At 43.1% G+C, this 23,459-nt stretch overlaps 1 protein-coding gene across 2 annotated transcripts; it reads right to left on the minus strand.

Annotated features, from left to right (window-relative positions):
- Positions 1 to 7,142: 7,142 nt before the first annotated feature.
- LOC144581231 (histone H2B type W-T-like) lies at positions 7,143 to 9,399 on the minus strand. 2 transcript variants are annotated; one of them, XR_013531803.1, is made up of 4 exons: positions 8,940 to 9,399; positions 8,486 to 8,544; positions 7,564 to 7,611; positions 7,143 to 7,279 (listed from the first exon to the last, which is right to left on the minus strand). XR_013531803.1 is itself a non-coding variant. In XM_078364216.1 (3 exons), exons 1-2 carry the CDS (start codon positions 9,350 to 9,352, stop codon positions 8,508 to 8,510), a joined length of 450 nt encoding a protein of 149 aa, XP_078220342.1. In that variant the 5' UTR covers positions 9,353 to 9,399; the 3' UTR covers positions 7,145 to 7,279; positions 8,486 to 8,507. The 2 variants fall into 2 exon arrangements, 1 of the variants encoding a protein (XP_078220342.1); XM_078364216.1 differs by lacking the exon at positions 7,564 to 7,611 and having other exon boundaries at positions 7,145 to 7,279.
- Positions 9,400 to 23,459: the final 14,060 nt, after the last annotated feature.

Genomic DNA, 23,459 nt, shown 5'->3' on the forward strand with positions numbered 1-23,459 from the left:
GTACCAGTCCAGTCTTTTTATCAACTCTATAAAGTCAACCTAATTTTTGCAAAGCAGTCTGGTCATATCTGAAAATATGCCTTTCTATCAAAGCCTTGGTAAAATCTGCAGTGTTTCCAATTATGCCTAGAGAACAAATTCTAACCAAACTTATGCAATAACTGTATTACCATGAGGTAAGAATACCCTCAAATGGTTTCTCAATTTTGGAGGAATCTGGCAGAGAGAAATAGAAATGTTTCAGATTTGGGTCACAAAAGTATACTTTATCCAATGTTTTGTGAGCTATATGTAGCTAAAAAAAAAATATTTTTTGACTCTGGAAAGGAAAACATAAAAGGAACCAGAAGTGTTTCAAAAAAAAAAAGGTCAAGAAAAAATCTTTAGTTCACTGTGACTTCAGTACCATGTAATTAACTGTTGTTCTGCTTGATAACTACTCTTTGTTTTTGCTGCTTATAAACTACTTTTTGAGAAAAATCAATGTAAAACAAGAATTTTCAGTTCATGACAAATGTGTTTGAGGATCCCTGGTGAAAGGTACAATTGACAAGGAGATTCGCTTATTTCTGTGGCATACAATTTAACATAATAATCATAATTATTATAGATAACATATCCCAAGACGGGTTAGAATTTTAGGAGTCTCATAAAATTTGGGACATATATTCATAACACTCTTATACAGCTAGAACCCAAAGAAATTTAAGCATAATTTCATATTTGTCGGTGTTTCCTGTATCATGTTAAGAGATCAAATAAGCCTAATATGTCTCTCTCAGACTTTCAGGGCATAAAATGTCCAAAAACCTGGTTGGAAAATGCCAAGCCCCAGTTTCAACTCATTTCACCAGAGAGGAACCTGCAGCCCATGAGCCACAGCCATTGGCACAAGCGTGGAAGATGACTGGGACTGAAACAGTGTGCACGTTCCTTGGTGTTGCCCTATTACATGGAAGAGGGGCAGAGAATGATTTTTGCCTGCTCTGTGATTTTTTGCACACTTGCTTTCAAATGTGGTGATCTGGAGATATAAATCTTTAGCTGGTAGTGAGGCATGTCTCTTGCCCCTTGCAATAATTAAGAAAAAGATGATGAGACAATAAGAGAACTGAGATGACCCCTCCTTTCTCCTCCTGGGATGTCGATGTTAATATGAATGTGAATGTTAATGCAATATAATTTCCATCGAGTTGTCTTCTTGGCCCAATGGGTGTGTGTTTGTTTTCCTGTATGTATATTGCTGAGGTTCGAAAGAGTTGTGACTTTCCAGTTAATTTTTAAAAGTTATGGTTTATATCTAGCAGTCACTTGTGCAGAGACAGAGCACACTCTAAAATTTCTTTTTCTATTTTCCTTAAGGGATCTCAGGCTGTTGCAAAAGAAAAAATGGTTTTAGGTTCCCTCACGGGGCATTGGGGATTGCCACGGAAAGGAAGGACAGAGAGAAGTAAATGGAGAGATAGACTAAGGGAGCACATAGGCTTACCAGAGGTTCAAGAAGAGAGGAATTCAGTGGTCTGAGGACTGTTTACAGAGAACAGAGCCATTTAATGTCTCTCTCTTTCTCTCTCTCTAAGTATCAATATATAAATGTATGTGTGTGTGTGTGTGTGTGTGCGCGTGCGCATGCACGCGTCTGTGTGTGTATCCTAAGTATTCGTATAAACTGAGTTGACTTTTGACTATCGAGCTCTTGAAAAATCCTTGGAAACTTTGTCGTATGAGATTTTAACCAAGACAAACAGCTGATATTTCCTGGTTTTGTCCTTTTCTTCTTTGTCTTGTTTTCTGTAAAGTAGAGGTACCTTTTCAGTCAAGTTTAACCAAGGATATGACTCAACCAAGGTTGCACGAGGTGTCCGCAAAAAGTTGAAAAGTACGTTTTGCAAGGTCCAGAAATGCTCCAAACCCCAGACACAGCTCAAAGAGAAAGGAAAGTTTTGCTAGCCATTAACGAGATACAACTCACATGTTTGTCCCATGAAATTTTCGAGGGTCTTACATTGTCAGCTATGTATACACAATGGCTAACGGGCCTCATGCGCCTCCATCACAGGTGCAAGAAGACAGGAAATAAAAATCCAAGGAAGCAAAATGGGTCAATAAGAAATAGGTACTCCCCGAAAGTCACACAAATATCCAACCGGGAGGGGATGGTTTCCTGACCAGGAACGCAACCCATAACGTCGAGGTGAAAGCACAGAATGTGAAGTCTAAGGCCGCAAGGTCGAGTGACCTTTCCTGTTATTCCTACGGGGCAGTTTGAGCAGACACAGGAGTTTATCTTTGTTTTCATCATATTTTTTGCTCTTCACTTTTGTCAAGCAAAGTTTTAAGGTTAGCCGTGGCACCATCCTGTGTCTTTTCATACATTTAACCTTTATATCGAACGCTTAGAATAAGAAAACTCTAAAATCGTTTTAATAAAATGTGGGAGGCTAATTTCAAGGATCAATCAATCTTTTGGCCATCGGCAATTAGAATTCTCAATAGCGTAGTGATGTTCAACAGCAACTACCCTCTTCAGAGAAGGAGTAGTCCCAAAGATGCCCCCTGTTCCCAGACATAGGCTAAGATAACAAATGATTCCTTCCTGGGGTTGCAGTTTGCCAGCTCACGTTAGTTAGACCAGCGGTCCCCAACCTTTGTGGCACCACAGACCTGTTTCATGGAAGACAAGATTTTCATGGAACAGCACTGGGGGTATGGTTTTGGGATGACTCAAGTGCATTACACTTATCGTGCACTTTATTTCTATTTTTATTCTATTGTAATATGTAATGAAATCATTTTACAACTCACCGTAATGTAGAATCAGTGGGAGCCCTGAGCTTGCTTTCCTGCAACTAGACGGTCCCGTGTGGGGGTGATGGGAGACAATGACAGATGATCAGGCATGAGGTTCTTACAAGGAGTGGTATGCACCCTAAATCCCTCTGTAACCAATACATCTATTAGACTCCCGACCCCTCATCTCTCTCCTACTTGAAGACGGGTTCCTTACTGGGGTACTCAAGTTAAATTACATTCATTACGGTGGGCTCTAACCAAAACGTCTAGCGTGCATTGTGGCTATCAACAGGAACTTCAGACACAGAGACATGCGTACGAGGGAGGAAATGTGAAGTGACATTGGGAGAAGTGGGTCGTCCTCAAGCCAAAGAAAGATCCCTGGAAGAGATCCTTCCCTCTTCCTCCTCAGAAGTAACCAACCCAGCTGACGGCTTGATTTGGACTTCCAGCCTGCAGAACTGTGAACAATAAATTTCTGCGGTTTAAGCCACCAGGCCTGTGGTATTTGTCAGAATAGCCCTAGCAAACTACTAGAGATTCTGCTGCCAAGCAGTGGGATGATGCCGTAAGGAACACCCAAAGGACTGGAAGAGGCCTTGGAACTAGGTAATGCATAGAGACTGGAAGCGTTCTGACGCGCATGACACAAGAAGCCTAGAGTGTCTTTAGGAGACAGCTGTGGGAAATATGAACGCAAAATGCAAGTCAAACGAAGGTTAAGAAAGAATTCTTTGCCGTCGAGAAAGGCTATCTGACTTAAAGAATACATGTATCATGACCACCTATATGTTGCTAGAACTGTGAGTGCCAAAGGTGTTTGTGGTGAGTTTTCAGACGGAGACTAGGAAGATGTTATGGGAAGCACACGAGGAAAGGGGATCCTGGTTTTACAGTGGCAAAGATTCGGGCTTTAATGTGTTCTTAGTGTTTTCGAGGAAAGTAGAAATCGTAAGTAATGAAATTGCACATGCAGCTGACTTCTAGTGTTGGGGCTCAGAGCGCAATACCTCAAGATGAAGGCCTCAGAAGTAGTCTCAGATATAAAACATTTTCTCTGACGTTCCATGGTCTCCTGTCTCTCAGTCCCAATCTGCCCCAGGGGCTAATCATAGAGATCAGAATCCCTCTTCCTGAAGGTGGGTCCTAGGAATCGGAAGCCCCTTTCTCTAAAGATAGTCACAGAACCTAGAAATGGTATTGTAATATATTTCCACTTTTTCATGTACAACCCGACTATGAAGAAATAATCTAACCCATCTTTTTCGATAGGCTAAATCGCAAGAAACCCCATTGCAGAGAGGGTCATGACCCATAACCAGGAGGAAGAACTGTGTGCTCAGAGAAGCCAAGCAGAGTCTAGACGGACGGGCCTGGCCGGGTTTCCCGCACTCAGTCTGTTAGCATTAGATTACAGCCATTTGTTCCAATATGTTTATACTCAGCTGTCCATACTTCTTGGAGCCCATGCATAAAAATAGATGATTTCCCATGTGTCTTTGGCTATTCACACTACAGGCTCCCGGGGATACAAGTTAAAGAAGTTGGTATGCCTTATGTCCTATGGATGTTCCTTTTGCAAGCTGATTTTTCAGTGAAACTTAAGAGGTCCGGGGGGACCCGTAGCCACTACAGTGGCAAATTGAGAAAACCATTTAGGGTTTAATATGGTTTCTACTAGATCCATATAGTAAATGGAGAAGAAGAAAGGTAAATTAGCCAAGGAAGCACTGAGGAGAAGGAAGCCAGCGTTTGATGATTCAGAAGGTACAAAGAAAGAAGATAGCTCACTCTGGAAACAGGTCCAAGGGTGCGCCTGGAAACCCATTAGCTAGAGAAGTGGGGCATGTAACTCATGGATCCAATAAACCATCTCTGCAGAAGTTAGGAACTGACATATGGGTATTCAAGGAAGATCTTGTCTGATGGCATGGACTCATGTGAATTCCCCGAGAAGCCAAAAAGTTTTTGAGAATTTTATACCAGAAAAAAAGTGTTGTGAGAATGAACTGGATGGGACAAAGATGGCTGAAATGGAAAGAAGCTGTTAGAGTTCCTGGATTGTACAGGCAAGAAAGGGGCTGACTGAGGTACCCAGCTGTGACCATTTCTTCACATTCGAGAAGACGAGGAAGGACTCCAAAGTTGGGTCAAAGGTTGGCACGGCCGCCACCTCCCCCCAAGAACCAGGGGCACAGTACCTGGGGGCTGGGCCATCCCTCTCGGTCCCAGAAGCGGATGTCACCTCCTGAGTTCCAGGCATTTGTCCCACCTCCTCGGTTTCACAGGGATGGGCGGCAGCAGCCCAGGCTGGGGTGAGAGCCTTCACTTGGCTGCCCAGGACTTAGGGTGTGAAGCTGTTACCCCATTGGGCCTCAAGGACAGAGCGTTGAGCCCTAGTAGAATCTTTTCTTTCCACGGAATCTGACGGAGTTTGCCCCACTATGTTTCAAGCTTGCCTCGGGCCCACGAGGTCAAGGACTTTTGCTGAGCTCCTGCTTTCGGTGTGATAAGCCCTCTCCGGTGCCAGTCCCACAACTGTGTTTCAGAAGCAGAGAACTTGTCTAGCTTCACAGGTGCAGTGGCGGAGAGAATTCCTACCTCAGCATGAGTCAGACCTGAAGACTCACCCATTCCTGATGGAGAAGATTTTCAGGTGAGATGTTGGATAACTGGTTTTGGACTCAGTTAAGCCTTCGGGGAGGTTGTGATGAAATGAATGTGTTTTCTATGTGAGGACGTTAATTTGTGCTGTGGAGGAGTGGACGCAGAAGAAGCACCATTACGGATGGAGTTTTGTCCCCGCAAACTTCACATGTAGACGTCCTGGCTCCCAGTGTTTTAGAATGTGACCTTATTTAAAGAGAGTCTCTACACAGGTCATCTGGCTAAAGTGAAGTTATGAGGGTAGACCTAACCAATGGGATTCGTCTCCTTACAAAAATGTGACAATTGGTATCCAGAACTGTGAGATAAAAAATAAATAGTGTTCCTCGGACACAGGGAGAGGAATATCACACACCGGTGCCTGTCGGGGGCTGGGGGGCTGGGGGGCTAGGGAAGGGAGAGCCTTAGGAGAAAGACCTAATGTAGAGGACGGGGTGATGGATGCAGCCACCACCATGGCACATGTATAACTATGTAAGAAATCTGCACATTCTGCACACGCACCCCAGAACTACAAGTATAACTTTAAGAAACAAGAAAATAAATAGCGTTTAAGTCAGCCAGTCTCTGGAATGTTTTTGCATCGGCCCTAGAAAACTAATAGAACATCTCCATCAACGGCATTAAAAGCATACAACCAATCGAAGAACCAACGACGCACAACCATCCAACCACAGGTTTCCCCTTCAACTCCAACTGAACATCCCTGGACAACTCACTCTTACTAGTTCAGACCAGGACACCTGATCACACCTTGGGCTGTGGCTCCTGGGCTGCAGGTGCCTCACTGGCTGAAAGGGATCCGAGTGGAGCTTCTGCTGCACCATCAGACAACATTCCATCATCCCATGATGCGCAGAGGCCAGTCATGAAGGTTTTCAAAAACAAAAGATTCTAGCCTGAAGAAGAGCAGAATCAGAGAAATCTAAACAAGTGAGATTCCAATTCTAGGGAGCCTAGAATAGGAATTGATCCTTACACTTTTGTAGTTTTTTCTGTGCAGTGTTTGGGTCGTTGCTTCTCTTTTGAAATGAACTCCATGGTACAGGGAATGCTGACAGAAAGACTGATTGGACTCTATTGCTCTTATTCCTACTATTTTTCCTACATCGGTATTTCTCATTGGTTATTGAAGCAGTAAAGACATTTTCCTTACTTTGTGTTTTCAGTAAGCCACAGCAAGGCATCAGGATTGCTCACTAGGTTCCCCTGCTTCTCAATCACCCACCGAAATGCTGTACCAAAGGCGTGAACCTCCTCTTCCCATCATCCCATCAAACTACCCTTTTGCTCTTTCTTCCTATAATTCGTCGGCATCAGTCCCCTTGAACTCCCACTCTCCACTCTCCACAGCCCGACCAGAGTTCATCGTGGGCCCTGTGTTACTAATGCTCCTCTTTGATTTCTGAATTTGCAGGTACAAAACACACACTCCAGGGTGAAATATCCCAGTGGATTTGGTTTCTGAAAAAGACATATCAAATTACTCAGTAGATATGCAAGGATAACTTTCGAAATTTATTTCTATGTCCTACTTGACAGAAAAGTTGGCACTTTAAAGCAAAACGATGAGCATAATGAGAATTCATTGACTGAGTGGGGTGTGGTGTTTTGGATCAGGTACACAGCTCTGTCTCTGGAAAACAACAGGGATCTGCAAAGCATCTTTGGTTTTCAGATTGTTGTGTGGACAGGTAGGAACACTTGTCGGCCTCCTGCAGAGGGATTTCATTGCAGCAGATTTCGTGGTGGTGTTTCTTGGTCTCCTGGCGAGGTGAGCATTTTTCTTCAACTATTTTCATAACATGTTTCCAACAGTCTGGAAAAACAGAAAACAACCAATCCCGGTGAGAGGACTTCTTGCTTCTACATCCTTTCTCTTTGGATCCCAAGTGGAGCTCTGGAGGTGACCTTCTACCCGTACCCGTCTGCACTACTCAGGGAAGCTCTGGCTTCTATCCTGCTCTGCGCTCATTTCCATCTTGACCAAGCGGTCCTCCCCTCAAAGGTAGAATAATCTATGTGGCTGTGTGTTGGGTCCCCCTGGGGTGGTTATTTCCCACTTCTGAGGGACTCAAGAAAATTTTGATTCTTGTGATTTACCAGCTTTTCTTTCATGGTTTGGCTGAGTGTACCATCCTTGACAGGTTTCTGCATATAAACGAGAAGGGTTGTTTATGAGATGTTTCAAACTTTGTGGGAATCATTTAACAGAAATGACCACAGACTGAGCTTCAAGGCACAAAATAATAAATTCCTATGGGTGGCAATCCCAGCGTAGGTTTTCTTGTCCACATGCTCGGACTGCTGGAAATCTATTTAAATGAAAAGCAAAGAGAAAGCCACCAGCTGCTCTGAAATTCTGCAATACACTTATAGAAGAAAATGCTAAATATACAAAGACCTGGGACCCAGAAGAAAGCACAATGAAAAGCAGCCTATACTAACATTAACATGAATAAGCAAATCTCTGGAGGAAATAAGTGTCATCTTACTCCTCCTAAAGGCTGACCAAGCTCTGCATAACTTGATGCCAGGGGCAAGGAACATAGAATACCCCTAGCTTTGGATTCATATCCTTAAATCACCGTGGTTACAAACACTGAAAACTAAAACGTCAGGTAAAGAATCACAGCCCTGTCCCTTGAAACACCAGAGTGAATATCACAGGAAAGCGGTTGTGGGTACAGCCTCAGTCACGCCCCACACATTGGGACACTGACTGTTGCTCACTGCCTGCACCACTGGATACTAGGGCATCAGCTGTTTGCGTGGACTCTCCCTAAGCCCACTGACACAAACCTGGAACTAACGGAGGTTTCTGTTTAAAAAGAAATGAAAAGATTATCTGTCAGGGAAAAATAAAAGAATGAACTGCAATAGTGATGTCAGAGTCGAGGCAGAGGGAAAATGAGCGGATTCCTCAAAGTTTTATTTAGCTATATGTACGGTGTAACTGGGCCTCATTTGCTTATTTACTTGGATTCGTGTTGGGAGAGATGTTGAAAACATTTAGGACGGTTACCTTGGTTCTTCTGTCAGCGTATTCACTTTTTCTGTTGCTGTAGGGCATATACTGAAGTTCTGGAATATTCCGCCATCCAGTCGCAGGAGAACGAGAGTGAAAAGGGTAAAGATCAGTACATTGATAACATCACCATAAAGATAACCTAGAAAGAAAACTAATAAAAACGACCATTTAGGAAACTGAGGAAATGAAGCAGGATCGAGGAAAAACTCACTACTTTTCCTTAGAGCGAATGGCACTACAGATATATTGGAGTTGATAGTGTCTAGTACCGAGGGAGAAATGCTTGAAAAATCGCAGGACGCCACATGCCACATGCTACCCCCCCGACACGATTTCGAAAGAACGCCACCCACCCCAACCTCCGCTGGGGTCCCCCCCACTTGGGGAGCCACTGGTCTTTCCGTGGTGCTCAGGGGCTCCTGAGGTAGCTCACTTGCTCCTGGTGTACCTGAGAACAGCCTTCGTGCCCTCGGACTCGGCCAGCCTGCCCATGTCCCCGGGCAGCAGCAGGCGCACGGCGATCTGGATCTCCCAGGCGGTGATGGTCACGTGCTTGGCGGAGTGGGCCAGGCGACCAGCCTCGGAGCCGATGCGGTCAAGTATGTCGTGAACCATAGAATCCATGACACTCACGGCCTCCCGGGAAAGGCTGAGGCCCTGGTGAACCTGCTTCAGCACCAGGCGGAAATAGGTGGCGAAGCTGTCCCCGCGGCAGTTGGCGTGGCACCTGCGGGGCCCTCGGCGCCCTCGCTTCCTCTGCTTGCTCTTCTTCTGGGCCGTTGTGGAGTTGGCCTCTTTGGGCTCCTGGGTGATCATTTGTTCCCCAGAGGAATTTCTAGCCATGGCGGAGGCAGCGGCCATTAGATCGCAAGAAGAGGCAATGGCGGTTGTCGACGGGGACAGACAATGGCGATTGTGAAGCGGGGATGCTTGGGTACGCAGCATGGCTCCACGTCACGGGCAAACTTGACATCTGATTGGATCAAGTGGATGAAGTCACACAGGGACCCTGTCAGCAAACCTCCCTGCATCGAAGGTGACTGGATGGTTCCGTTGCTTGGCATCTTGTCAACCAATCACAGCGGGCGTCTGCCGGCCTAGGCGCCCCCTGTGGCCTACGTCGGAGGCACTTACACAGATGCCTCACCGGGAAAAAGCGCATCAGCCCTCCTCAGCTGATACATGACACACCCTGTGCACTTTGAAGGGTGTCACTGAAAACTCCCAAAGCTCAGCAATTTCAGCTCATGCTCCTTGAAGAGAGACAGACCTCCTGAGCCCAAGGCCATTATGCGGATGCCAGAGGAACGACCGTGTCCACGTGTGGACCGGTTCTCACCCATCTCAGAATCTACTGTTATCCCTGGCTAAGCCACCCCGGCTTTAGCAGGAACTCCCCGATACGGCCGCCAAGGGCTCCTGGGCAGAAAAGGACCTGGCGGTCTGGCTGCTGTCTTCAGTTCTGATCACCGTCTTCAGTGAATCAGGAGAACGAGGAATGGCCATACCACAGCCTCCAAGCCGAGAATAGAAACGGAAAGGTGCTTTTATGTAAAACATATAACGACACTCAACGTTGACCAGGTTTAAACCAGGAAAAAAAAAAAAAAGGAAAACGAAACAGCAACCACAAATCACAACTCAGAAGCTGGAAATGGCTAATAAGTTTAAGAGATATTCAATTTAAAATATCACCTTAAATCTCCTCGGAACTCCCTGAGGAAGAGAAATCGATTCCAAAAATAAAAACCATGTTCAATTTAGAAAGATAGCTTTCATGGCTCATGCCTGTAATCCCAGCACTTTGGGAGGCCGAGGCGGGCAGATCACGAGGTCAAGAGATGGTGACCATCCTGGCCAACACAGGGAAACCACACCTCTACTAAAATACAAAAGAAAAATTAGCTGGGCCTGGTGGCGCACCTCTGTAGTCCCAGCTACGTGGGAGGCTGAGGCAGGAGAATCGCTTGAACCCGGGGTGCAGAGGTTGCAGTCAGCCAAGATCATCCCACTATACTCCAGCCTAGTGCCTGGCGATACAGCAAGACTCTGTCTCAGAAAAAGAAGATAGCTTTCAAGAGCCTGTGATAATATATGCAAAGACATGCCTTAAATGAATTTAAGTAAAATTCAGTTGCAGGAAGAAACAACAAAAGCTTATTAAGAAAAAACGAAGAAATAAAGGTCATGAGTGAACTCTCATTTCAAAGGTCAGGCTGGCAGGTGTATTTCCCGTAATATCTTTAACAGACTACTTGTTGTACTCCTGATGAATCGGTTCACGATGAGGAAGGACAGAAAGCCTCATGTTTGCTATTAGTTAACATCCTCTGTGGTAAACTCCATGACAGAAGCCTAGTAAACGATTTCTGAACAGTCCCCTCTACAAATGATAATTTTATAAATCTACTAGAACTCTTAGCAAGCCAATCCTTCTCTTAGTTTGGTACAAGGCAGAAGAAACTTGTATGCAACAATCTCTGGATTCATATCAGTAAATCACCATGATTTTTTTGTTTTTAAAAAAGCAAATAATCAACAGGGAAAGAGCCATACCATTTTTCTTCACAATCTGCAAGGCTAAACATCCCAGGGAGGCTCTCACTGGTTCATTTCCGGGTCACCTCTGTACACTTTCAGCCATGGCTGGTGGTGTCTGAAGGGCAGCAAAGCCTTTATCGCCTGAGCCAGTGGTGACTGTGGCATGAGCTGCTCTCATAGGATGCTCCCATCATCCACATGATGCAAAACTATATAGTCTTTCTTTTGTTCCTTTCATTCTCCTTGTTTTTGTTTATTTTTGAGACAGAGTCTCACTCTGTCTCCCGGGCTGGAGCGCATTGGTGCAATCTCAGTTCACTGCCACTTCTACCTCCTGGGTTTAAAAGATTTTCTTGCCTCAGGTTCCCCAGAAGCTGGGACTACAGGTGTGCACCACCAAACAGGGCTAACTTTTGTACTTTTACTAGAGACGGGGTTTCATCATGTTGGCCACGCTGGTCGTGAACTCTTGGTTTGAAGTGATCCACCCGCCTCGATCTCCCAAAGTGCTGTGATTACAGGCCTGAGACACTGTACCCTACCTGTTTTCTTAATTTATAATACAGTCATAATCTTTATTGCATCAGGGTGTTTCCCTTTTAAGTTCAGCGGTACATGTACAGGATGGACAGGTTTCTTAGAGAGGTAAATGTGTGTCGTGGGGCTCTGCTGTACCGATCATTTCATCACCCAGGCATTAAGCCTAGTAATCATTAGTTATTGTTCCTGATCCTCTCCCTCCTCTCCGATAGGCTGCAGTGTGTCGTTTCCCTCTGTGAGTCCAGGTGTTCGCATCATTTAGCTCCCACTTATAAGTGAGAACATGTGCTATTTCGTTTTCTGGTTGCGTTAGTCTGCTCTCAGGCTGCTGTGAAGAAATACCAGAGACTGGGTAATTTATAAAGAAAAGAGGTTTAATTGACTCACAGTTCCACAGGACCGGGGAGGCCTCAGAAAACTCACAATTATGGTGGAAGGAAATGCAAACCCGTCCTTTTTCACGTGGCATCAGGAAGGAGAAAAAGTGCAGAGTGAAGGGGGAAGCCCTTTCTAAAATCATCAGATCTCGTGAGAACTCACTCACTATCACAAGAACAGCATGGGAGAACCGCCCCCACGATTCTGTCACCTCCACATTGTCCCACTGGGGGATTATGGGAATTACGGTTCAAGGTGAGGTTTGAGTGGGGGACACAGGACCAAACCATATTTGTGATCCTTCATTTGTTTGCTAAAGATAATGGCCTCCAGCTCCATCCGAGTTCCTGCAAACGACATGATGTTGTTCTTTTTCATGGAGGCATAGTACTCCATGGTGTATGTGCACCACATTTTATTTATCCAGCCTATCGTTGAGGGGCATTTGGGTTGACTACCTGTCCTTGCTACTGTGAATAGTGGAGCAGTGAACATACGCGTGCATGCATCTTTATAATAGAACTTATTAGCATTCATGTTAATATTAACAGTGACATCACAGGAGGAGAAAGGAGGGGTCATCTCAGTTCTCTTATTGCCTCATCATCTTTTTCTTAATTATTGCAAGGGGCAAGAGACATATAAATGTACAGATTTATATCTCCAAATCACTACATTTGAAAGCAAAGCAACTGTGCAAAAAGTCACAGAGCAGGCAGAAATCATTCTCTGCCCCTCTTCCATGTAATAGGGAAACACCAGGGAACACACATACGGTTTCAGTCCCAGTCATCTTCCTCGCTTGTGCCAATGGCTGTGGCTCATGGGCTGCAGGTTCTGTGGTGAAATGAGTGGAGACTGGGGCTTGACATTCTCTTCAGACACTCCCATCATCCAATGATGCATAAAGTTTGTGTTTTAAAGAAACAGGAGGTTATGGACAAAAAAGGAATAGAATTGGATAAATCTGAAGGAATTGGAAGAGTAATTTCAGAGCTCAAGGACCTGAAATAGTGAGACGCTTCCTGGAAATTCCATTTGGCTCGTTCCTGTACTGTCTGGAACAACACTTTAAAAACCAAACACGCTTTGGAGAACGCTGTTCTTTTCCAATGACAGAGCTGTGTACCTGGTCCACAACACCACGTTTCACTCAGTGACTTAATCCTCATTATGCTAATTGTATGGCTTTAAAATGCCAATGTTTCTGTCAAATAGGACGCAGACATAAATTTCTGAATGCATCCTTGCATATCTACTGGGTAATTTGACATGACTTTCTGAGAAATCAAACCCCTTCGGATATTTTACCGTGGACTGTGTGTGTTCTACTTGCAAATCCAGAAATCAAAGAGGCACATTTGAAACAGAGTTAACTATGAACTCTAACTGGACTGTGGGGAGTGAAGAGTGAGATTTCAAGGGGACTGATACCAGTGAATTATAGGAAGAAAGAGGAAAAACGGTGTTTTGATGTGAAGATGGGAAGAAGAAGCTGAACATTTGATATAGCATTTAAGTGGGTGATTGAGGAGAAGGGGAACCTACAGTGCAATCGTGATGTCATTCTGTGGTTTACTGAATGCAAAAATTAAGGGAAACGGCTATACTGTTTAAACAACAAATAAGAAGCATCAATGTGGGGAAAATAATATGAATAAGACAAATATAGTCCAATGAATCTCTGTGTCAGCATTCCCTGTACGTGGAGTTCATTTCAGAACATAAGCAATGGCCGAAACACAGCACAGAGAAAACGGCATCAACAAGTTCAAAGAACAATTCCTATTCTATGCTCCCTAGAAATGGAATCTCATTTGTTTAGATTTATCTCATTCTGCTCTTCTTCAGGCTAGAATCTTTTGCTTTTGGAAACCTTCGTGACTGGCCTCTATACGTCATGGGGATGGTGGAACGTTGTCTGATGGAGCAGCACAAGCCTCACACGGATTCGTGTAAGCCAGTGAGGCACATCCAGCCCAGGAGCCACAGCCCAAAATGTGACCAGTTTTCCTGATCTGAACCAGTAAGAGTTAGTCATCCAGTGGTGTTCAGCGGGAGTTCAAGGGGAAACCTGTGGTTACGTGGTTGTGCTTCTTTGGTCCTTCCATTGGTGGTATGCTTTTAATGCTGTTGATGGAGGTTTATTCTATTTGTATTCTAGGGACACTGCAAAAATATTCCATAGACTGGCTGACTTAAACACTATTTTTAATCTCAGAGTTCTGGATGCCAGTTGTCACCTTTTTGTAAGAAGAACAATCCTGTTGGGTAAGGTCGACCCTCCTAACTTCACTTTAACCAGATGACCTGTGTAGAGCCTCTCTCCAAATGAGGTCACAGAACGTCATCACAACATCCCCAAAATCTTAACTCACTCCAAGATCGATTCTCCAAAAGTTCACCTAAAACTCTATATCTGGAATGGGTGAGTCTCCAGGTCTGACTCATGCTGAGGCAGGAGTTCTCTCCACCACTGCACCTGTGAAGCTAGACAAGTTATCAGCTTCTGAAATACAGTTGTGGGACTGGTACCGGATAGGGCTTATCATACCAAAAAGCAGGAAATCAGAAAAACTACTGGAGTTCGTGCATCCTTAGCAAGTTTGAAACCCAGTGGAGCAAATTCCGTTAGATTCTAAGGATGGAAAAGATTCTACTTGGGCTTAATGTTCTGTCCTTGAGGTCCAATGGGCTAAAAGCTTCACAGCCTAAGCCCTGGGCAGCAGAGTGGGGGCTCTCACTCTAGCCTGGGCTACTGCAGTCCATCCCTCTGAAACCGAGGAGGCGGTACAAGTGCCTGGAACTCAGGAGGTGACCTCCATTTCTGAGACCAAGAGAGAGATCGTCCAGTCCCCTAGTACGGTGCCCCTGGTTCTTGGCAGAAGTGACGGCCATGCCAGCCTTTGACCCAACTTTGGAGCCCTTCGTCCTCTTCTCGAAAATGAAGAAATGGTTATAGCTGGGTACTTCAATCAGTCCCTTTCTTTACTGTACGAGCCAGGAACTCTAACAGCCTCCTTTCATTTCAGCTCCTCTTTGTCCCCTTCATTTCATTCTGGCAACATTTTTTCTGCTATAAAATTCTCAAAAACTTTTTGCCTTCCCATGGAATTCACATGAGTTCAGGCCATCAGACAAGAAGTTTTCCGCATATCTTTCTTGAATACCCATATCTCCCATATCTCAATTCCTAACTTCTGCAGAGATGGTTTATAGGATCCATGAGCCACATGCCTCACTTCTTTAGCTAATGGCTTTCCAGGAGCACCCTTTGACCTGTTTCCAGAGCAAGGTATCTGAACACGTTCAGTACCTTCTGAATCATCAGATGCTGGCTTCCTTTTCTTCAGTGCTTCCTTGGCTAATTTCTCTCTCTTCTCTCCCATTTACTATATGGATCTAGGAGAAGCCATGTTAAATCCTAAATACTTTTCTCAACGTGCTGCTGTAGTGGCCAAGGGTCCCCATCGCCCTCTTCTTAAGTTTTGCTGAAAAATCAACTCGCAAAAGGAACATCCATAGGACATAAGGCACACCAACCTATTTAACCAATATCCCCAGGTGCCTTTAGTGTGAATAGCTGAAGACACATGGGAAGTTATCTGTTTTTATTCCTGGGCTCAAAGGCGTAGGGACAGCCGTGTATAAATAATGGGACAAAAAGTCTATGATCTAACGCTAATAGACTGAGTGGCCAAAACTGTGCAAAGCCTGTTCATCTAAACTCTGCGTGGCTTCTCCAAGCAGACAGTCCTTTCTCCTGGTTACAGGACACGACCCTCTCTGCAATGGGGTCCTTGTGACTTCCATTCAAACAAGATAGGTTAGATTACTTCTTCATAGCCAGTTTTTACACGAAAAGGTGGAAAATATTACAATGAAGTTTCCAAGATTAGAAGCCTTTAGAAAAAAGGGCTTCTAGTTTCTAGGACCCACTTTCGGGAAGAGGGATTCTGTTCTCTGTGATTAGCTCCTGGGCAGAATGGGAATGAAAGACAGGAGACACCGAACGTCAGAGAAAATTTTTTGCATCAGAGACTACTTCTAAAGCCTTCACTTTGAGGTATTGTGCTCCGAGCCCCAACGCTAGAAGTCAGCTGCATGTGCAAGTTCATCACTTACAATTTCTACTTTCCTCAAAAACTCTAAGAACACAATACAGCCCAATTCTTGGCCACTGTAAATCCAGGATCACCTTTCCTCATGCTTCCCATAACATCTTCCTAGTTTCCATCGGTAAACTCATCACAAGCACCTTTAACACGCATAGTTATAGCAACATCTTGGTGATCATGATATATGTATTCTCTAAGTCAGAGATCCTCTCTCTACAGCAAAGAGTTCTTTCTTAGCCCTCTTTTGAATTGCATTTGGGGTTCATATTTCCCCCAGCTGTCACCTAAAGGGATTCTAGGCTTCTTGTGTCATGCATGTCTAAATGCTTCCAGTGTCTATGCATTACCTAGTTCCAGGGCGTCTTCCAGTCTTTCCGGTGTTCCTTATAGCATCATCCCACTGCTTGGCAACAGAATCTCTCGTAGTTTGCTAGGGCTATTCTGACAAAGTACCACAGACCAGGTGACTTAAACAGCAGAAATTTATTGTATACAGTTCTGCAGGCTGGAAGTCCAAATCAAAGAGTCAGCTCAGTTGGTTCCTTCTGAGTAGTAAGAGACACAGATCTCTTCCAGGGATACTTCCTTGGCTTATAGATGGCCCACTTCTCCCTATGCCACTTCCCATTTTCTTCCCCGCACACACGTCTCTGGGTCTAAATTCGCCCTATTGATATGCTCAATGCACACTAGATGTTTTGGTTATAGCCCACCCTAATGAATGTAATTTAACTTGAGTACCCCAGTAACGAACTCATCTTCAAGTAGGAGAGCAATGAGGGGTCGGGAATCTAATAGATGTATTGGGGATGGAGGGATCTTAGGTTGCACACTTCTTATGGGGATCTAATGCCTGATGATCTGTCACTATCTTCCATCACCCTTGTATGGGACTGTCTAGTTGCAGGAAAGCAAGCTCAGAGCTCCCACTGATTCTACATTATGGTGAGCTGTAAAATTGTTTCATTACATATTACAATATAATAATAACAGAAATAAAGTGCACAATAAGTGTAATGCACGTGAATCATCCCTGAACCATCCCCACAATGTCATTCCACGGAAAAATTGTGTTTCATGAAACCCGTCTATGGTGTCACAACGGTTGGAGACTGCTGGTCTACGTAGCATGTGCTGGCAAACTGCAATCCCGGGAGTCGTTTGTTATCTCAGCCTATGTCTGGGAACGGGGGAATCTTTTTGATTACTTCTTCTCTGAAGAGGGTATTGCATCCAGTCACTATTGAACTTCAGTACACTACTGAGAATTCTAATTGCCAATGGTGAAAAGACTGATCCTTTAGCCTCCTAAATTTTATTAAAAGGACTTTAGAGATTTATTATTGATAGAAAGGTTACATGTGTGAAAGACACATAATGTTATGACAGCTAGCCTTAAAACTTGGCTTGACAAAAGTGACGAGCAAAAATCTGACCCAAACAAACATAAACTCCTGTGTCTGCTCATACTGCCCCTGTGGGAATAACAACAAAGGCCACTCCACCTTGCGGCCTTTGAGTTCAAATTCTGTGTTTTCAACTCAACACAGTGGGTTGTGCTCCGGGTCAGGAAAACAGCCCCTCTTGGTTGGATATTTGTTTGACTTTTGGTGAGTACCTATTTCTTATTGACCCATTTCCCTTCCTTGCATTTCTTTTTGTTTCCTGTTTCTCTCATCTATCGTGAAGGTACATGAGGCCCTTTAGTCATTGTGTGTACATAGCTGAGAATCTAAGACTGTGAAAGATTTGGTGGGACAAATATGTGGTCGTATCCTGTTAATGGCTAGCAAACCTTTCTTTTCTCTTTGAGTTGTGTGTGGGGTTTGGGGATTTTCTGGCCCTTGTGAAATCTGCATTTCACCTTTTTGGAGACACCTCGTGTGTTCTTGGTTGAGTCATAATCTTGGCTAAACTTAACTGAAAGGTTACCTTTACTTTAAATAAAACAAGACAAACAAGAAAAGAACAAACACCAAGAAATATCAGGTGTTTGTCATGGTTAAAATCTAATGTGGAGAAATTTCCAAGGATTTTTCAAGAGCTCAATATTCAAAAGTTAACACAATTTATAGTAATATTTAGGATACACACTCACACACACACACACACACACACACACATACATGCACGCACACATTTGTATGTTTATATTTAGAGAGAGAGAGAGAAAGGTAGAGAGAGAGAGAGGTTTAAAGCCTCTGTTCTCTGTAAACAAGTCTTACTTCTCTCTGTCCCTCCTTTCAGTTGCAATCACCAATGCCACGTGAGAAGACCTAAATCCTTTTTTCTTCACTCTTGAAACAGCCTGAGATCCCTTAAGGAAAACAGAAAAGGCTCCACACACTCTTTTTGTGGGTCAAGACTTCCATGATTCGTCATGGAACACCAGAAGCCGCAAGTGGACAGATTCCTCTCAAGTCGAAAGCTCTACTCTCTTTTGAGCTGTACCCCTTGTTCTCCTTAGCATTGATATGGTTTGGCTGTGTCCCCACAATAATCTCATCTTGAATTGCAACTCCCACAATTCCCATATGTTGTGGGAAGAACCTGGTGGGAGGTAATTGAATCACGGGTTCTGGTCTGTCTCATGCTGTTCTTGTGATAGTAAATAAGTCTCACCAGAACTGACAGTTTTGAAAACCAAAGTTTCCCTGCACAAGCTCTCTTCTCTTGTCTGCCACCATGTGAGATGTAACTTTCACCCTCTGACATGAATCTGAGACCTCCTCAACTATGCGGGACTGTAAGTAAGTCCACTAAACCTCTTACTTCACTAAATTGCCTAGTCTCTGGTACGTCTTTACACCAGTGTGAAAACAAACTAATATAGGCTTTTAGATCACACACATGTACACATAAATGTTATATGTTATGTGTCCCTATATGTATATGTCTATAGAGATGTTTATATATTGGCTATCCATGGTACCAATTAACTTAAACATAAGTGAGTACTCATAAATTAAATAACTAGCCCAATAGTTTTCAAGTTCACGGGACCTCAGTAATCTTTGCTAAGTACAAACACTTGTAAAAGTATTGGTAAAACAAAAGAAAAATGTCTTTGAAACTTAGACAGTTCGTCTGAGTCTACTGGTCAGAAACACTCTATACTGGATGTTTTAAGGTCATAAGGCAGTTACTTCCATAATACTTTTGATACCAGCTTGTCTGAGAACTTATGTCTTTAGATTAAAACTGTTACAGGTCGCTGGGCACGGTGGCTCACGCCTGTAATCCCAGCACTTTGGGAAGCCAAGGCGGGTGGATCACGAGGTCAAGAGATCGAGACCATCCTGGTCAACATGGTGAAACCCCGTCTCTACTAAAAATACAAAAAATTAGCTGGGCATGGTGGTGCGTGCCTGTAATCCCAGCTACCCAGGAGGCTGAGGCAGGAGAATTGCCTGAACCCAGGAGGCGGAGGTTGTGGTGAGCCGAGAACACGCCATTGCACTCTAGCCTGGGTAACAAGAGCGAAACTCTGTCTCAAAAAAAAAAAGAAAAGAAAAAGGTCCATGGGGAGGCCTGACTCCAGGCACTGCCTTTTGTCATGGGCTCTACATCTGATACACAATTGAAATTACTGGCTTCCTTGGAGATTCAATAATAATAAGGGTTACTTTGATAGAACATTATAGTTAACACTTACAATTAAAACTTCTGGATATAAGAGAAAGAATTTTATGTACAAGGTATATTTAAAAAGCAAGATGAGTTTTGTAATTTACAAAAGGTCAAAAAACGGCACAGGAATGTAAGTTTTGTTAGGAAATGTAATGTTGCCTAGTTTTAAAGTTTTTAGGAATTGTTCTAAATTAAAAAAATAAAACTAAATAAGTATGAGCAAATGAAAAAAGGCAACACGAATTTATAGAAGATTATAAAAAGAAGTTTATCAAGAATGTTGCCTTGCAGGCAAACAAACTGAAATTAAGTGGCTTTATTTGCAGGATTTCAGGAAAATTAGCTTTGGAGTTAATAATATACAAATGTGAGGTTAATATTTGGTTTCCTTTTTTAAAAAAATTCCAAATAATATTAATAATAGTAAAATATTTTTGTTTACTATTTGCATAAACTACAGAAAAACCGAGGAGTGAGGGAGAGAGAGAGACAGATTCAGTTGGCCTCCTGGTGTCCTTATCAGTTCTGTTGATTGTTTGGGAAACTGAGTCTCATCGACATCGAAGTGTAAAGGCTTTTTGCTTTTTAAAATCTTTAATTCATCATTTTGGCTAAAAAAAATAACTGTCATTTTACAGTGACCTGGGCTCCTATTGTGAGCAAGAGTTTCAAACTTTTGATATTTAAAAAATTTCCCCAAATACATTCAAAGCAGAATTCACCCTTTGACCTCATACCAGCTTTTTAAATATTATGGGCCCCAGAATGCTAAGAGAGACATATAAAATTATTTGGTCTGTTAACATTATACAGGAAACATTGACAAATATGAAATCATGCTTAAACTTCTTTGGGCTATATCTGCATAAATGTGTTATGAATGTATGTCCCAAAATTGTATGAGATTCCTAAAATTCTAACCTGTCTTAGGATATGTTATCCATAATAATTGTCATTATTATCTTACATACGTATATGCAACAGAAATAACTGAAGCTCCCTGTCGTTTGTGTCTTTCACCATGGCTACACTAAGACGCTTGTCATTAACTGACAATTCTTGTGTGACTTTGACTGTTCTCAAAAAGCAGTTTGTAAACAGTGACTGTCCAAACTTTCGTTCTTTATACAATACGTGGTAAGGACTCTGGCAAGCACTCTTAAATAGAAGTTTCTGATAACTTTAGAGGTCATACTATTAGACTAGGAAAAAGAATTTCAGGGGCTCCAATTGAAAAACAAATGTGGGCATGAGGATCATTAACCCGAAATCCAGCAGAACAACAGTTAATTACTTGGGACTGAACAAAGAGATTTTCGGGACTTTTTTTTTTTTTTGGTTTGAAACATTGCTGATTCCTTTCCTGTTTTCCTTTCCAGAGTCAGGAAAACATTTTTGTTTATTTTTGCTTTTTAGCTATATGTAGCTAAGAATACATTGTGTAAAGTATACTTTTTTGGGCCAAATATGAAGCATTACTTTATCTCTCTGCCCGATTTCTCCAAAATCAAGAAACTATTTGGGGGTATTCTTAACTCATGGCAATATAGTTATTTGTGTAAATTCAGTAAGAATCTGTTCACTTTTGTAACAGGACATACTGGAGACACTGCTGATTTTACCAAGGCTTTGCTAGAAAGGCATATTTTCAGATATGACCAGACTGGTTGCAAAACTTAGGTTGACTTTATAGAGCTGATAAAAAGTCCCTTAGAAACACCAGACTGACACTTTGGCTAGTAGTTCCTTTACAAGATTCCTAACCTGTGGTAAAGTAAGAACGTCATTTTCTGACAGGCCCAAGAACCTCAGGTAATCTGGGGACCTTGAGAAGAGAGGAATTCACACAATTCATATGGATGTCTACGCATATGGATAAATCTTCAGATTGCCTTTTTAACCTTGAGAGGCTTCTGAAAGGCCAATCTAAAATTCCTTGTTAAAAAAAATAGTTCCAGCAAAGCCGACTGAAAAGAGCCTATGCAACCAATCACTATTCTTGCTACAACTTCTGCAAATAATCAGGCAAAGTATAGTAAGAGTGAAACATACTTTGCATATAAATCAGTCCTGCTGTGATTCATCTTTAATGAAAATGGAAACTGGAGAGAAGAAATTTGTGTTTCAAAAAAATTTATTAAAAAACTATAAAATACCTGTTATTAGATTCTGGCCATGTTCACTGTTTTTCACTTCATATTATTTCCCTACCATTTGGAATGAATGCTGAATTCTTTTCTGGGTACAAGTCTCCAAACTAATGATTCAATCTTTCCTATAGTTTTTACTGAGTTAAAAATCACTAAAATTAAAAGTGCTCTCCCCCAAAGCCCTGCGTGCTGAAACCAGAAAGCCTGATACACGCTTTGAGAGAAATGACTACAGCAAGTTAGATGTAAACAGCCTTCAGGCTTGTTGAGGTACAGACTCGTCAAACAAGTTCACTGGAACCTCTGATGCAAACTCCACCCTAAGAACAATCTGTCTGATTGTCACTATCTGCTGTCACTTCATCTGAAGATGCTTCCAGCCCAACATCTAAAATCTTCTAAACTGACTGCCCCTGAACTCGAAAGCTGGGTTTGTAGTCTCTTCTAACCATAAAATTGTATTTGTCATCATCCTCATAGAAATGCCTTTTACTAAATAGCTGATAGCACAAATCATACAGAGAACTAACTGTGGTAGAAGCCCCTCTATGAACTCACTGCCTGAAATGAGAAACAACTGTTAACTGTTTGACTGGACCGGCCTATTCTCAGCCCTGGGAGACTGGTTCAATGGCTTGTATACGACAATCCAAAAACCCAGTTTCTGCACTGTGAAACTTCTTGGGGAAGTCTCATACTGAGGAATTTTGTTGCAGCTCAGAAAACAATAGCCCACAATGAAGGCCTCAGAAGTAGCCTCAGAAGCACAATTTCTCTCTGACCTTCTCCTGCGCTCCTCTCGCTCTGTCCTATTCTCCCCTGAAGATAGCCAGAGAAATCAGAATCCCTTGTCCCCAAAGGAAGTCTTCGAAACCAGAGCCCCTTTCCCACAAAGCCAGTTCATAAAAGCTAAAAACATTAATCTGATTCCCCACCCCCCAAGTCTTTCTGTGTACAAACATGGTGTTAAAGAAATTATCTGACCTACTTCATTTGACTGTTGCTCATGAGACCCCTCTTTCCAGAGAGGTTCCTGCCCCTTACCCAGGAGGAAGGACTGTGTGCTCAGAGAGGCCAACCAGAGTCTAGATGGACAGGCTAGACTTAGGTTGACTTTATAGATGGACAGAGTCTTGCTGGATTTCCTCCACTCAGTCTATTAGCATTAGAGCATAGCCTTTTGTCACACAGTAGTTACGTCCCTGATTTCTCTTTAACACAAAATTTCCTCTGATGCATGACAAAATACCTCAGCAAGCATCATGTCCACCAGATGTCCTTGAATTATGTCCACTGCACAAAGCACATGTCGTTCACCAGTGCCTCTTTGTAGATCTTGGGAGCAGAGTTAGTTAAATAATGGACATATTTCAGGATTTCAGAAGAATCATGGAAGCAGTAGCAGACCTGCGAGGTGAAGGACCCACCTGTCACACACCTCAGATAGATGCTGCATGGCACAGATTGCATTGATGATCCGGGCGAAGAGGATTCAAGACACTTTTGTGCTCCACTAATGGCCAATTCAGGTGTTGGCCCAATTGGCCTGTGACCCCAGATGTTTCACCAACGTCCTCCACATTAAGGTGAAAGAATAAATGCCACTTTCTC

The sequence above is a fragment of the Callithrix jacchus genome, chromosome X (assembly GCF_049354715.1).
Source record: "Callithrix jacchus isolate 240 chromosome X, calJac240_pri, whole genome shotgun sequence".
NCBI lineage: Eukaryota > Metazoa > Chordata > Mammalia > Primates > Cebidae > Callithrix > Callithrix jacchus.

Bases quoted from the DNA above. Each gene is read 5' to 3' on its own strand.
- LOC144581231 (XM_078364216.1), bottom strand. From the start codon at position 9,352: ATGGCCGCTGCCTCCGCCATGGCTAGAAATTCCTCTGGGGAACAAATG. The intron at 8,545-8,939 runs GTACACCAGGAG...GGAATATTCCAG, and splicing joins GGCACGAAGGCTGTTCTCAG to AACTTCAGTATATGCCCTAC.